The sequence below is a fragment of the Chenopodium quinoa genome, unplaced genomic scaffold (assembly GCF_001683475.1).
Source record: "Chenopodium quinoa cultivar QQ74 unplaced genomic scaffold, ASM168347v1, whole genome shotgun sequence".
Taxonomy (NCBI): Eukaryota; Viridiplantae; Streptophyta; class Magnoliopsida; order Caryophyllales; family Amaranthaceae; genus Chenopodium; species Chenopodium quinoa.
This window is the reverse complement of record NW_018745676.1, coordinates 563,315-577,589: the sequence shown is the minus strand read 5'-3', so window position 1 is coordinate 577,589 and position 14,275 is coordinate 563,315. Positions and strand designations below refer to the sequence as shown.

At 38.5% G+C, this 14,275-nt stretch overlaps 3 protein-coding genes across 6 annotated transcripts; all 3 read right to left on the bottom strand.

Moving 5' to 3' along the window:
- Positions 1-762: 762 nt before the first annotated feature.
- LOC110717313 lies at positions 763-3,211 on the bottom strand. Its single transcript, XM_021895965.1, has 2 exons — positions 3,176-3,211; positions 763-2,754 (listed from the first exon to the last, which is right to left on the bottom strand). Exon 2 carries the CDS (start codon positions 1,720-1,722, stop codon positions 763-765), a length of 960 nt encoding a protein of 319 aa, XP_021751657.1. The 5' UTR covers positions 1,723-2,754; positions 3,176-3,211.
- On the bottom strand, positions 1,770-2,492 carry LOC110717312 (protein FAR1-RELATED SEQUENCE 5-like). The gene has a single exon (XM_021895964.1). It carries the CDS (start codon positions 2,490-2,492, stop codon positions 1,770-1,772), a length of 723 nt encoding a protein of 240 aa, XP_021751656.1.
- Positions 3,212-3,935: 724 nt separating the features above from the next.
- LOC110717318 (pentatricopeptide repeat-containing protein At5g39350-like) lies at positions 3,936-11,578 on the bottom strand. Of its 4 annotated transcripts, none has more exons than XM_021895975.1 (3): positions 9,204-11,578; positions 8,889-9,053; positions 3,936-3,980 (listed from the first exon to the last, which is right to left on the bottom strand). In XM_021895975.1, the coding sequence occupies exon 1, from the start codon at positions 11,417-11,419 to the stop codon at positions 9,380-9,382; it is 2,040 nt and encodes a 679-aa protein (XP_021751667.1). In that variant the 5' UTR covers positions 11,420-11,578; the 3' UTR covers positions 3,936-3,980; positions 8,889-9,053; positions 9,204-9,379. The 4 variants fall into 4 exon arrangements, with proteins under 4 accessions (XP_021751667.1, XP_021751666.1, XP_021751668.1 ...); XM_021895974.1 differs by lacking the exon at positions 3,936-3,980 and adding an exon at positions 4,748-4,828; XM_021895976.1 differs by lacking the exon at positions 3,936-3,980 and adding an exon at positions 4,753-4,924 and having other exon boundaries at positions 8,889-9,059.
- Between the last annotated feature and the right edge of the window lie 2,697 nt (positions 11,579-14,275).

The window sequence follows — 14,275 nt, the reverse complement described above, 5'->3', positions numbered from 1 at the left end:
GAAAGCAAATTGATATTTGACCTTTTTTTACTTTATGCATTATTTTTCTTCTATCATTAATACTCCATTTTTTTTAGTATTAAGTATTTCTTGTACAACGGCAGTAGTTTTCAACCTTGAGTCAAGTTTGAATTTTTTTTTTTTATTTTTTATTTTTTTTATTTTTTTATTTTTTTTACATAAATATAAAATGACAATTTTTTTCTTTCAAAAAATTTTAACGTTATAATCAATTTGATATTATATACTATTAAACATCTTAAATTAATAGCTATGATTATCTCAAATTAAGTTTATAAAAAAATACAAAAGTTGGGTAAAAGTTAAATCAACAAATATTGTCTCAAAAAAATTACATAAATACGATTTATCAACCAAAGCTAATCCAAAGATCTTGTGCTAGTAAATTAACTACTCCAATGACAAAACCTGCATCCATTACGACAAAACTACAATAACATATAATAATTAGTTTAGACAATTAAACATAAAAGATAACCAAACTACGAAAAAAAAACAAAATTACCTTAATTAGTGTTCTTTGCACTTTATATCGTGGACATCACATAATATCAAATATTCTCGACCTTCATAATATTAATTAAACATGTTAATATAATATCTTTTATATAATAAATACAATATCATGACAATATAAACACAACTTATCAAAAAAAAAAAAAAAATTACCTTACGATGGGTTATTATAATCTGAGTTTGGAGGCAAAAGGTTCAAATCAACAACAAAAAGAGGTGGATGGACTAGGCAAGCCATTCAAAAATTGGAGGCATGAAGGACATTGAAGAATTTTGAGTAGTATTTTTAGGACATCTTCTACGATCATGATTCATGTTGCCACACATGTTGCACCTTCTGACCTTTTCGACCATCTCAAAACCTGAAGGATCCTTCTTTGTAGAAGAACTTTGTTTTTTCTTTTTTCTTGAATTAGTTCCAAGAGTTTTAGATTGACGAATCATGGGTTCAAGAACCAAAGGACTTGAAGGACTAACAAATTGAGAAATTTGTTTTCGAATACCTTCTTTTTGAGTAAGAGGCAATTGCTGATATTTGAGTTGTAACTCTTGTACAAGCACATCAATCCGATCTCCATGAACATCTTGATTCTCTCCGTTCTTTGAAAGTGATATGTTGTCCATTCTCCACTGGTAATGAATGGTGTCAAGCTTTAAATCCTCATTTGTCATCCTTCTCATCACGTGAGCACAAGGGAGACCCATAGTTTTTGAAAACTGACCAATACAAGTAGGAGACAGAGAATCGGAATAAGCTAGCTCAAATTGGTTAAGGAGTTTTCTTAATGCAAAATGAGAAACATGACCTATGAGCTTACTTAAGAAGGGGATACGCAAGTCATGAGGAATGCGTATCTTCTCACTTGACAATTGTGTTTTAATCTCATTATATTGATGATCAACAGCATGACAAATTTTTTCCTTCACTGTGCGAAGGTCACCACTCGAAACTTCAAGGTATTTCTTCAAAGTAGCATGTGAACCTTCAGCTCTAGAACTAACATGTCCAAAATGCATATATTCACTTGACCATGCTCTAAAAAAATATTTTTTCCATGGAAACCAAGTATTATGAATGTAAATGAGAATATCCCTGTACTTCCCATACTTCACTTCAATTTCAGACCAAGCTTCATTAAATTGATCTTCAGTTGAAGAATCAATCAAATTTGTCCAATCGGACATAAACACATCCCATTCATCACCATCATCAAAAAAAGGCTTGCACTTTGCTAAAATTTTTTTTCAATGTGCCATACACACAACAAATTACAAGTATTAGGGAAAACAACTTTAATTGCATTCATCAAAGCCAATTCTCGATCAGTCACAATCACCGATGGTTGTTTATCATAACCCAAAATCTTACCAAATTTTTGTAGTGCCCACACATAATCACTTTCCTCCTCTTTAAATAAGAAGGCAAAACCGCAAAAGAATGATGTATTAAAACTAGTAACTCCAACAATATCAAGTAAAGGCATTTTATACTTGTTAATCTTATAAGTGCAGTCCATCACAAAAGTATATGAGTAAATTCTTGCTAATTCAATCGAACTTGGATGAGAAAACAACAAATGTGTCACATGTCCTTCATTATCACACTCAACATCATACGTAAAACCACCTTTACCAAGTTCATCCATCAAAGCTTGGATCATTGAACGGCCTCCTAGCCCATCTTTAATAATTTTAGCCTTCACATTATAAAGTGTTCTAGATATTGCTTTTAGATTAGAGTTACCTTTTCGAAGTTTTGTAAGTATCTGCCGTGGAGCAATGTCGGCAGCAATCATCTCTTTAATCTCATTAACTTCCTCCCTTGAGAAACGCCGGGTATAAGGATGTCCCGAAATATCACTTGATAAATTATGGTTATGAGAAAGATATTTAATTTCGACTCTCCAACTAGTGCCTTGGTTCATTCTTCCACAAATTTGAAATGGGCAATTCATTAATCGAGTTCCTGACTTTTTCTTTCCACTATTAGGGATACGACTACGATTAGTTCGATATGATCCACCATGATCACAACCAATAATAACCCATCTGTTTTTTTTTTTTTGGATTTTTGAATCACTGTAACAAAGCCTAGTGAGTAGGCCATTCCTCGAACAGTCTCCAACAATATTTCTCTATTTGAAAATTTTTGGGATGAAAGTTGATACATATCAGTGGGCATTTGAGGAGGTTGATGATTATCAAATTCTGGTGAACCTATACAATAAAAAAAAATTAACAAGAATAGTCACAAAATTATGTTTTGAATAATCAAAAAAGCCATTAAAAATATACACTTAGCCTATGGCTGAGAGTTCGATAATACGAGTTTGTTCTTTTGGTTTTGCAATTGTACTCTTTTGTTTTGATTAACACCAAAGTTAAAATTAAACTAATCTAGCTTATTATACTATTTTAATCACCAAACCTTAAAAAGCTGAAATTGAGACATATAATTTGCAAATAAACTGATTTAATACTAAGGTATAACAATATTGGAATCAATTTGACTCATTATCAAGAATTATGAAAATTTTTCCTTTAAAACCCTAGAATAATTTTATTGTATAATTGAGTGAAATCCAACCCCAATTACAAAGATGCTTGTAAAAAATAGATCAATATTGAAAATTATTACCATTAATATGAGAATGTGAAAGAATTGCAGTCTTCAATGGCCATTCTCCTCTAGTACATTCGGCAAGTCATCTAGCCCAAAAAGCTCCCAAAATTCATTATCATTAATCCCTTCAAAATCAAATCTCCATCCATTCTTCTTTAATTATAATAAAGTGCAATTACAATTAAGATATATTAAAAAGGTGAATTTCCATAAAAGGTAGAAGCTTTTGAGGTATCAAATTAATGGTGCGAGTACTGGAGTGTAAAAAGGGGATGGAGTAAAAAGCAAAATCAAGTTTATGATTTTGGGAGTTGGTAATTTACCCACAAAAGTCGAAATAAAAAAATAAAATTAAAAAAAAAAAGTAAAATATTAACATTGGGCACGTGAGACTTAGTGCAAATTAGAAGGAAAAAAGGAAATTACCTTATAGTGGGCCAAAGGGGTGTGCAGTTATCAAGTTGGGGTGTGCGCAAATCAGCGGCCAATGCTTTCAACTGTAAGTACCCTGTAAGCAAAGAGGAATAGCCTTAGCAGATTGAGGAGGGGAACTGAGAGAGAGAGCATCATGGAGAAGTAAAGACACAGGAGGATGACTAACCTTCCACTGATTTGCAATGTCAGTGTTCAAGTCTTTTATGGTCGGGGTCTTACCAATGACAACAGGCCCTTAAGCAGCAACAGCGGCCATATTTAAAAATCCTTTATCCCACTAACCCATCTCAACGGTTATAGAAGAATCCAATGAGAAAAGAAATTTGATTCATTCAGTTGTGTTTCAGAGTTTCTAAAAGTGTTATAGTTTTCTCAACTGTAAAACCTGCAAGAGAAACTTCATCATAGCCTACCTTGTGTTTGGAATCACTCAGATTTTATACTGAAGAAAATATAACGAAACAAAGCAGTGTTCTCTCCTCAAAATCTGGACACTTTACTTGGCAAAGGAAATCTAGTGTATATAAACTATGAAAGTTTATACTATTAGACGACCGTATCCTAAAATGTGTACAGTTAACAGATTTCTAAGGGTAAATTAATTGGATAATTTAGTTTCTGTCCAAGTTTTTCCTTATCCCCTTTTCTATTTCTAGACTTGACATACTAAAAATTTAGGAACCTCAACTTATATAACTTCCTCGCGAGACCCAATTTGTTGCTTAGGAATAAACTAAGGAGCACTAAGTGCATAAATTTACTGCTTTCCAAATATTATCAAGTCAACAAACACAAGTGAGAGTTAACACTCATCAAACTTGGTTCTAGAAACTCAACAACCATGAACAGCATTATGCCTAACAGAAATAAACCAACCAAATAATTCATAGAGGTGATTGACATTATATACACTCTTAAGGGTCTGCAACTACATGATATAGGGCTTATGGACAATTAATCTGTAAAAAGTGAACAGTTTGGCTCTAGTGCTCTACTAATACTTTGATTACAAAACACATAGTTTGAGACATTCAATGACTTACTCTACCAGTGGATGTCCATATCTTCCCTTAAAATGTAAAATGTCAACTCCACAAAAGCATCACAGTCTCATCAGGAAAACGAAGGAGCCCCTCCCCAATTCATAACACTGCAGTAATAGTACATAAGTACATTACATCAGATAAAAGTCGGGCGAAGTTGTCCTGTGACTCTTGTCAAGTACACCAATGGCTGTTTATCAAAGAAAACGATTTTAATCCAAGATTGAATTCACCACATAAACCTGTCCTGCCTTTTGCAGAATTTTGTTTTACAAGTCAGAGTGATCTGCAAAAGAGCACAAGTTGAAACTCACAGCAATTCATAGAGATCCCCCGATTCCTAATCTAATACGCAGTACTTTTCATGATACAGGAAAATAAAGTGAAGGAATCTATAGAGTAAACAACTAAACACAAATGGAAATGGTTTACTATGGAGACAGGAAAGATGATACACTGAAACTTATTAGGTCTCCTTGAGTGACGGAAACATTTTCAAAAAAATGATTATGAAATACAATTTTCATGGAAAAATACAACTGTAAATATATATTTTGTTTGTTTGCTTCCCTGTAACAACAAAAAGCCTTGGAAGGGCAGTGATATATATGACACCCCTTGGGGCTAAGAGCCTTTTGGATGGATGATGATATGTATGACGCCCCTTGGGGCTAAGAGCCCCTTGGGTGGACGATGATATGTATGACAACCCTTGGGGCTAAAAACCCCTTGGATGGAAGATGATATGTATGACAATCCTTGGGGCTAAGAACCCCCTGGATGGACGATGATATGTATTGTATTTTTTGTGCACAATTTTGTAAAATTGTACGTATTCTCCGTACTCTTTTCTACATGATTGATAAGTGTCTGTAACACGTGTGTGGACTAAAGCGATTGAACCAAATTGCAGTTCACTTTTCGAAGTATATATTTCTCTAAATATAGCCAGTTCCTTATTCATTTCTCACTCTCAATTTCAATCTCAAAATCTGTAGCAAGGAAAGTCTTTGTAAAGAGAGAGGTGCTTATTTTAATTTAATTGGAAGACACTATCTTTTAAGGTACGCCTTTGTTTCCTTATGCTTTCTTTCTTGTTAATGGCTTCTTATTCACCTTCTTTTAGTAAGTTGTCAAGGGGGAGCCCTTTAGGAGAGCCTGTCATGAAAGTAGCATTTGTTGCTTCCACTTTGACGTGTAGTTGGATTTGTTAGGTATTCACAACCCAGACAAGGTAAATGTGAATGAAAAATGAATAAGAAACTTGCTATATATAGTGAAATGTATGCTTCGAAAATTTAAACCGCGATTTGGTACAATCGATTTGGTCCACGCGTGTCATAGACAGTTGTCAATCATGCAAAAAAGAGTTCAGAGAATACGTACAATATACGTAATTGTGCACAAAAAGTTCAATACATATTATCGTCCATCCAAGGGACTCTTAGCCCAAAGGGGAATCATACATATCATCGTCCAAAGGAGTGTCAAACATATCACCGTCCATCCAAGGGGCTCTTAGCCCCAAGGGGTGTCATACATATTGTCGCCCATCCATCCCCAAGGGATGACCCGAGCGCATCATCGTGCTCTACACCATCCAATTCTATGTCTTAGAGCAAGACCATGATCAGAAAAATGGCATGTTCACCATGCTAGAGGCCTTTTTCACGATTTCGTTGGACCAAATACCCCTGAGAATTTGCAGCTGCATAGAGCTCGAAAAAATACACAATTTGAAAAGAAAAAAAAGTTTGCTCAATTCGGACACCCGAAGCCCAAGTTATGACCACCGAATTTTTGTCAAAATTTACCAAGCAACGGGCAAGACCACTACCAAAAAAGATGAAATGGGTCCTTTTTAAGCATTCTTGATGGCAGGGTTTTAAAAATGCGGCCGCATCGTTACGTATCGGCTGTTTTGTAACGGATTTGAATTTTACCGAACCAAATTTTTCCGATTCAGCACGCTGCATTTCAACGCTACGCAATTTCGGCCATCACGGCCGTTATGAATTGAAAATCGGCCGCATCAAGCGTTCCTGACAGAGAATCCAAGGAAAAAGAACCCAAAGTATAAGTTTTCCGGTGAGGAATCTGTTTCTCCATGGAAGTCAATGAAAACTATCACATCTTTTTTGTCTTTAAAACAAAAATTGGAGAGTGGACTGAATAGTGACAGTTGTATGTTACCTCTTTTTATTTTTTGACTTCTGACCTGACTCCACCAGCCATCACTCTTCCTCTTCTCTCTTTTATTCTTCCTTCTCCCCCACACGACTTCCTTTTCTAATAACTATTGTACTCTTTTATACTTTATTTTATTACATTTATGAAGTACTCCCTCTGTTACTTGCAACATTTTAACTGGACACACTTGCCGATGCACATGTTTGATCATTAATATCTTTTATTATATACTTATATAAGCTATTAAAAATTTATATTGACAAACTATACATTAAAATAGACCCAACAACATATTATATGATTACATTGGCTTTCAGATAATAGCTAAAAAAGATGGTAAAAAAAATGAGATGTGTGATAGTGCAAAAAGTCAAAACGTTGCGACTAATTTGGGACGGAGGGAGTAGTAAGTTTACTACGTATATTGTATACTTGTACACCGCACTATTGTAATACTGTACAAGATATAAAATGGGGATATATATTAAAAAATAAGATTTTCGAAAATTATGAGAAAATTTATTACAAAACTTATAAAAACTAACATAAAATAAATTAGGGTGACAACTGCAACGCGTTCTGCGATCAACGCATCAGTTTCGTTACCGAACTACCGCGACCATTTCCGCGATCGCGACCGAAACTGCATTTTCGAACCATGCTTGATGGTGAAGGAAAGTGTCCATGACATTTCATCGCCCACAGGGCATAAAGGTCCCAAAAACACTTCATCGATTGAGGCGAATGGACGCTAAAATGCAATGAAAAGGTCCGGAGCCACTCACATCGTCGCTCGAGCCGAGAGGTTGCAATTCATCTCCCGGCGCGGGCTGGTTCGAGTTGGCTCACAACACATCATCGCCCAATGCTACTGGAGGAGCACCGCGTCATCGCCAAAGTGCATGCTGGCGCGCGGCATATCATCGCCAGATAGCGCGAGGCATGCTCGTTCAGCCAGGGCTGGATATCACCGCCTAGGGCCTAGCATGTCGCCAGCCCACAACCTTTAGGTGGCTAGGTGTTAGAATCCAACTCCTTTTGATGTATTAGATTCCCTTTAGATGCTTTCTTAGAGTTTAGTTTATATTTTCTTAGCTTGAGCTCCAATTATTGTGTTACTGTCACTTCACTGTTCACTAGGGATTCTCCTTGTAATTAAATTAAAGCTCTTTAGAGGGTGAATAATTAATGAAATCTTAAGCCTTCTACTAAGTGTTGCTTTGCTTTTATGCTTGTTTGTTGTTAGACCTTTATAGATATTGTGTCTTACTTGCATAATAGCTCCCCTCCAAACCAACTTGATGCATTAAGAACTCGTGGTTCGGACCCGCTTGTGCCCGCCTTGAAGTATCGGCCACCACAAGCCCCGACCACCCGCACTCCGTCGCCCAAATAGACGTGAATGCTCCTTGGATTTAATTGCCCGCTTGTGTTGCTTTGTGCTCACAAGCCCCTTCCGCTCAAGGCTAGTGTTCTTGCCACCAAAAGGCTAGAGCGCGCCGCACATTTCAGGGTCCAAACTCCCGGACCGTGACACTAGGCCTAACATTTTCGCCTAGCATGTCGCGAGCCCATAGTGTCTAGGCCTAACTTTATCGCCTAGCAGGCTCGCTGGCAGGTAGCTAGCTCACCTAGGAAGCACGCCCATACCAAGATCGCCTAGCCTAGGCTGCTAGGCTAGGCTCGCCCATCCCCAAGCTCGACTAATGCCCTACCTCGGGATTCGATTTGTTCGCACTCACGTGTATTCTTGTACTCACGCAAAGATTATTTTCTGACAAACTCCCAAACAGCAAAGCAGGCTTCACGAATTTGCCGTGGGGCTAATGTTTGGACCCCCTTGTGGGCCCACATTCAGTAAATGCAGAAATTACCAAAATACCCTTATTTAAACCCTAAAGGAAGAATATTCCAGAATCGTGCACAACACGCATCTTGAGAACCCTAATAAAGACCAACAGTGCCTAATACCGCCCTTATGTGACACAAATGCTCTGAAACTAAATGATTTGGAATCCAAGCTATGAAAGTAAGAAGCATTGCAAAAAGGTTAAGGTTACCTAGTTTATATCACGGTCACATCCATTGTTCCGATTAAATCATACTTCATAAATTCCATTAGGCTCTGCTTAAAATGGAATATGGTCTTCCTATTATTTTACTGGCTTTCTTTGAAAAGCAGAACTTGACGTCAGAATTAGCTATGAATCGCCAACCATTTGCACCTGCAACTTTTTGAAACAATAAAGTCAAGGACTACAACATCTCCACAATCTGATAATAGTTGCAAAGTAGTATAGCATATGTATTATGAAGAGGAAGGAGGTGTAAAGAGAGTGCGATTTCCATTCATTAAAAATATATGCTTTCATTACCTGATAACTGTTATACAAGCATGGATCAGAATATCAGATGCCATGATTCGTGAATTGCTTCAGATCTTAAGAGATGGCCTGGTTTAGAACTAAACACCAAAAGCAAGCTTCAAAAACAAGAACTGCACTGGACCCCTAGGAGCTCCCTACCTATCCTCATTTTTTTCCAAGGTTACCTAATTGACTTTGACCTCGACCAAACTATGACCAGGCGTCTTTCTTAATCCAACTTTATCTATAATCGAACGCATATTCTCTGCATCTTTCCATCTGCCTGCAGAAGCATATATGTTTGCCAGCAAGACATAATTACCCATGTTCTCTGGCTCCATAATAAAAAGTAATTTTGCCGAAATCTCTCCAAGTTCAACATTTTGATGTGCCATGCAAGCACCCAGCAAAGAACCCCAAACAGCATGATTAGGCATAAACGGCATTGTTATGATCAAATCATATGCTACTTGCAAACGACCAGCCCGACCAAGAAGATCAATCATACATGTATAATGATGAATGCTGGGATTAATTTGGCATGTTCTGAGCATCAATGTGAACAGCTCAAGACCCTCATCTACTAAACCAGCATGGCTACACGCATCCAGAACACAGGTGAAGGTAACCTCATTCGGTTTAACTCCAGATTGAACCATGCGCTTAAAAAGTAAAACTGCATATTCACCATGCCCATGTGCTCCATATCCAGCCATTAGTGCACCCCACAAAGTAATATCTCTGCACTCCAGTGGAACTTCACTGAATATCTTCTGAGAATACTTCAAGCTTCCACATTTTGAATATAAATCAATCAGGCCCCTCAAAACTTCGTATTCTGAGAGAAATCCAGATTTTAACATGTAGCTGTGAACACTAAAAGCTTGTTGTCTGTCAGCTAAATCAGAACAACCACAAAGGAGACTACTAAAAGTAATAGCATCAGGACGTATTGCTTCATGCAACATTTGTTTAAAACAGTGTACTGCATTACTCGCCAAACCATTATATGTATATGCAGAAATCATTGCGTTCCAGGATGCTACTCTCTTCTGTGAACTTTGATCAAAAATTAAAAAGCAATAACAGACATGATTGCATTTCACATACATGTCAATCAAAGCGGTTTCAATTATTGCATCACGGAAAAGATTTCGCCTAACTACCCAAGCATGCAAGCACCTGCCATGTTTCACTGCCTGCAAACTTCCAGAAGCCTGAAGCAACATAGCAATAGTCACTGAATTAGGCACCACTTTTTCGAGGTGCATCAACCTACAAAGGTTCAATGCATATCTAGCATTGTCATTCATAACATACCCTTTCATCAAAGAGGTCCATGTCACTACATCTTTCTCCTTTATCCTGTCAAACACTTCTCTAGCATCATTCATGCTACCACATCTTGTATACATATTAATCAACGCATTAGATACACATACATCATCTCGTAGTCCTCTCTCTTCAACAATCCCATGAACCTTTCTTCCAAAAGTTAAATCATCTAAATCCCCACAAGCAGACAACACAGATAACACAGCAGACCTATTAAGCTCTGCACCAACACCAATCATTTCATCAAAGATCACTAGAGCATCATTAGCACACCCATTCTTAACAAGCCCACTTATCATAGTCGCCCAAGACACCATATCCCTCTCACCCATCACATAAAAAGCGCGCCTCGCCATCTCAACCGCACCACAATTCATGTACATAGCCAATAAAGAATTCAACAAAAACAAATTTGAACCAAACCCACCAGTTATAACTTTCCCATGAATCACAACACCAGTCTTAAGCAACAACAAGTCTCCACAAGCCTTAATAACAAAAGGGTATGTAAATTTGTCAGGAAACAAATACCCAGATGACAATACATCAACAAAAAGCTTAAGAACCTCAAATGGCGAACCACTTTGAGAATGCGCCCTAATAACGGCATTATACAAGAACAACTTTGGTTGACGCAATTCGTCGAACAGCTTACATGCATATGCAACATGACCACAAAGAGCATAACTTGAAGCAAGATTAGAGCAAAGAGTAAAGGGTTTGAAAGAGGAGAGAGAAAGTATACCAGTACTGATGATGTGAGCGTGAAGTTGCTTGATTTTAGAGAGGGATCGAGTGTTGGTGTAGCTTTCCAAGAGTGAAACGAACTGTGTTGTGGAGAGAGAAAATTGCTTAAGTTTTGAGGGAAGAGGAGAGATTTTGGAGGCCATTCAAAAATGGCGGATGGGTGTAGTTGATGGAGAAGACATGGTAGTGAGACTCGTAATTGCGACACTTCTCAGATTAATGCACTTCTTTCTCTTGCAAATATTGTGTGCGAGTGCGACTGTCTGAGCCCTATTCAATTCAATTCAAAAAAAAAAAAAAAAAAAAAAAAAAAAAAAAAAAGAAAGTGATATGGAGAAAAGTCTTATTGTATACCAAGTAGTAATTAGTTTTAAGAAAATTTGAATTTCATCACTCTTAAAAGACCAAATTTTTATAGGAAAAATTAGAAAAATTAATCCCAACTTTCATCAATTTTGGGAGAATAATCCCAACTTTCATATATTTTGGAATAATCCGAATTTTGGGGGGTTTTCTTTTTCTTCAATCCCAAATACCGGTTATTTTAAAAGTGACATGTGTCATGCGTAGGCCTGTACAAAACTATCTGAGAATCCGAAAATCCAATAATCCGATCTGCAACTGATCCGAATTTTTGGATATCCGATCCGAGTTTTCATTTTGGATCGGATATCCGATCCGAAAAGGTGGATATCAAATGCGGATTTGGATATTAATTTTCAAAATTTCAAATACCCGATATCCAAAAGATATCCGAAATATAAAGCCTAAAATAGTGAAATCTATATAAAAATTTTAAATTGCTCATATAAAACTAACCTTGTATCATTAACTTATTATAGTATTCTTAATATATTTGATGATAATATTTATTGCAAAAGGACTACTATTTTATTAAAATATGTTGTACAACTTAGCGATAAAAAACGGTAAAATTAGTGAAATTTAGAAAGTAGTTGATTAGGGGATTTTTCCCCACCAATCACCATCTGACAAGTGGACCAATCAGGTTCCGCCATGTGTCCGTCACATGGGCCAATAGGAGTCTGCCACGTGTCAAGCAATGATCCGTCCACTTTGGACCAATTACGACACGACACGTGTCCTTCCCATGACACCTGGGATAACCGGTCACCTAGGCCCAACTTCCGAGGGAAGCCCAATCAGCCCAAGGTTAACCTAAACCTAGATTGGCACGTTTCCCGAGGTTATAAATACCTCCCTTAATCCTCATTAAGAGGGATTACGCGAACAACGCAGATTACACACATTAAACACTCTCACCTAGAGAGACCCAATCACTTTAATTTCCGCATTAATTACTCCTTAATCAAGTACTAACTTGACCGTTGGAGGCGGAGCTCCCACCACCAGGAGTCTCTGTTGTTTTGCAGGTACAGGCGTCCGGTTCCAGTCTCAGAATTGTAACTCTCCCGCAGGACATCAGAAAACCCCGAAACATTTTGGCGCCGTCTGTGGGGAGAGTACTTCTGAGATGGCACCCACGTTTGTACCGGCTCCTGAAGAGAGACGTCCCCTGGACGATCCTCTAGTTCAGTCGGACCGCGATACTGAGAATGAATTTGAAGTTGAAGCTCACACAGCTTCAGACGGGACCCTAACGGCCCGACGTACCCGTCATACCGAAAGGAGGGAACGGGAACATCTTCAAACTGGAAGCGAGCCAGCAGGCGCACCGCCTGTTCGGCAGCAGCCGACTGATGGGTCTGCTCCCATCACAAGGGACGAACTCATGACCTTCATGAGGGACTTCAAGGGAGAAATTCAAGAGTTGATCAACAAGAAGCCGCCTGCTCTGGACAAGGAGCAGTCGGCTAAGAAACCCTCCACTTCACGGAAGAGGAAGCCAGTTCAAGGGCGAGAGGCGACCCCTCATCCTAAATCTAGGAAGTGGGAGCCACCTGCCCTTGATTTCACAAAATACCGTTTTCCTACTCCAGGAAATAGGAAACCTGTTCGTCATATTCAGGCGGACGGGTCGAGGAAAACATACACAGACGCTCGGCTACTGCTAGAGCAGAAGAAGAGTGACCGATTGTCAAAGTCAGCCTCTACTTCATACTTCCAAGACAGTCTGCGAAATACCTCGATGAGGCATACTCAGTCGTATCATGAGAGTCAGTCAGGCGGCACCTCCCGTCAGTCCGGCTTTCATAGCAACCAGGCGGTACCAACTTACGGTTTGTACCGCAACAACAGTATTTTTTACAGCCACCTCCGTTTGGTGGACATGCAGCAAAAAATGTCCAACCTATGGACTGGCAGCTACGGTTTCTTAGACTTGGTGAACAGCCGTCGGCCTTCTCCAAGGAAATTACTGAAGCCGCTCAGCCGGCCAAAGTGAAAAATGTATTAGTAGGCGCCTATGACGGCACTACTAACCTAGAAGACCATCTGATGGCATTCACCAACCTGATGTACCTTCAAGGGTTGGATGATCCCACTTGGTGCAAGTGTTTCCCAGCGACTCTCAAAGGAATCGCACAACAATGGTTCGGCAACCTGCCGACTGGTTGTGTAAATAACTTCAAGACGCTTGCTTACTTATTCACCTCCAACTTCGCCATGAACATCCCTGCGAAGAAGACGACCCCTGATTTAGGAACAATTCAGCAGGGCGAGAAGGAGGGGCTTCGTTCTTACATCAGGCGGTTTAACCTGATGAGAATACAGATTCAAGGGTTACCGGATGAAGTAGCCTATACTGACTTTTTCAGAGGTCTCAAAGACGGGTCGACCTTCAAATTTGATTTGGTCCGAAAGAGGGTGGCGACTCTTCAAGAGGCCTTGATTGAAGCGGAAGCCTATATACAGGCGACTGATCTTTGTAGTACGGTAAAACAGTCAGACGGGAGAAGGTCCGAAAAAAGAGAAGGACGACAGAAACAGTCGTCAAACAAAGACGAGAAGATAAAAGAGGTCTGGGCGGCTGATTCCTCTAAACAGCCGGCCCAGAAGAAGAAAAAAGAATTCAAACC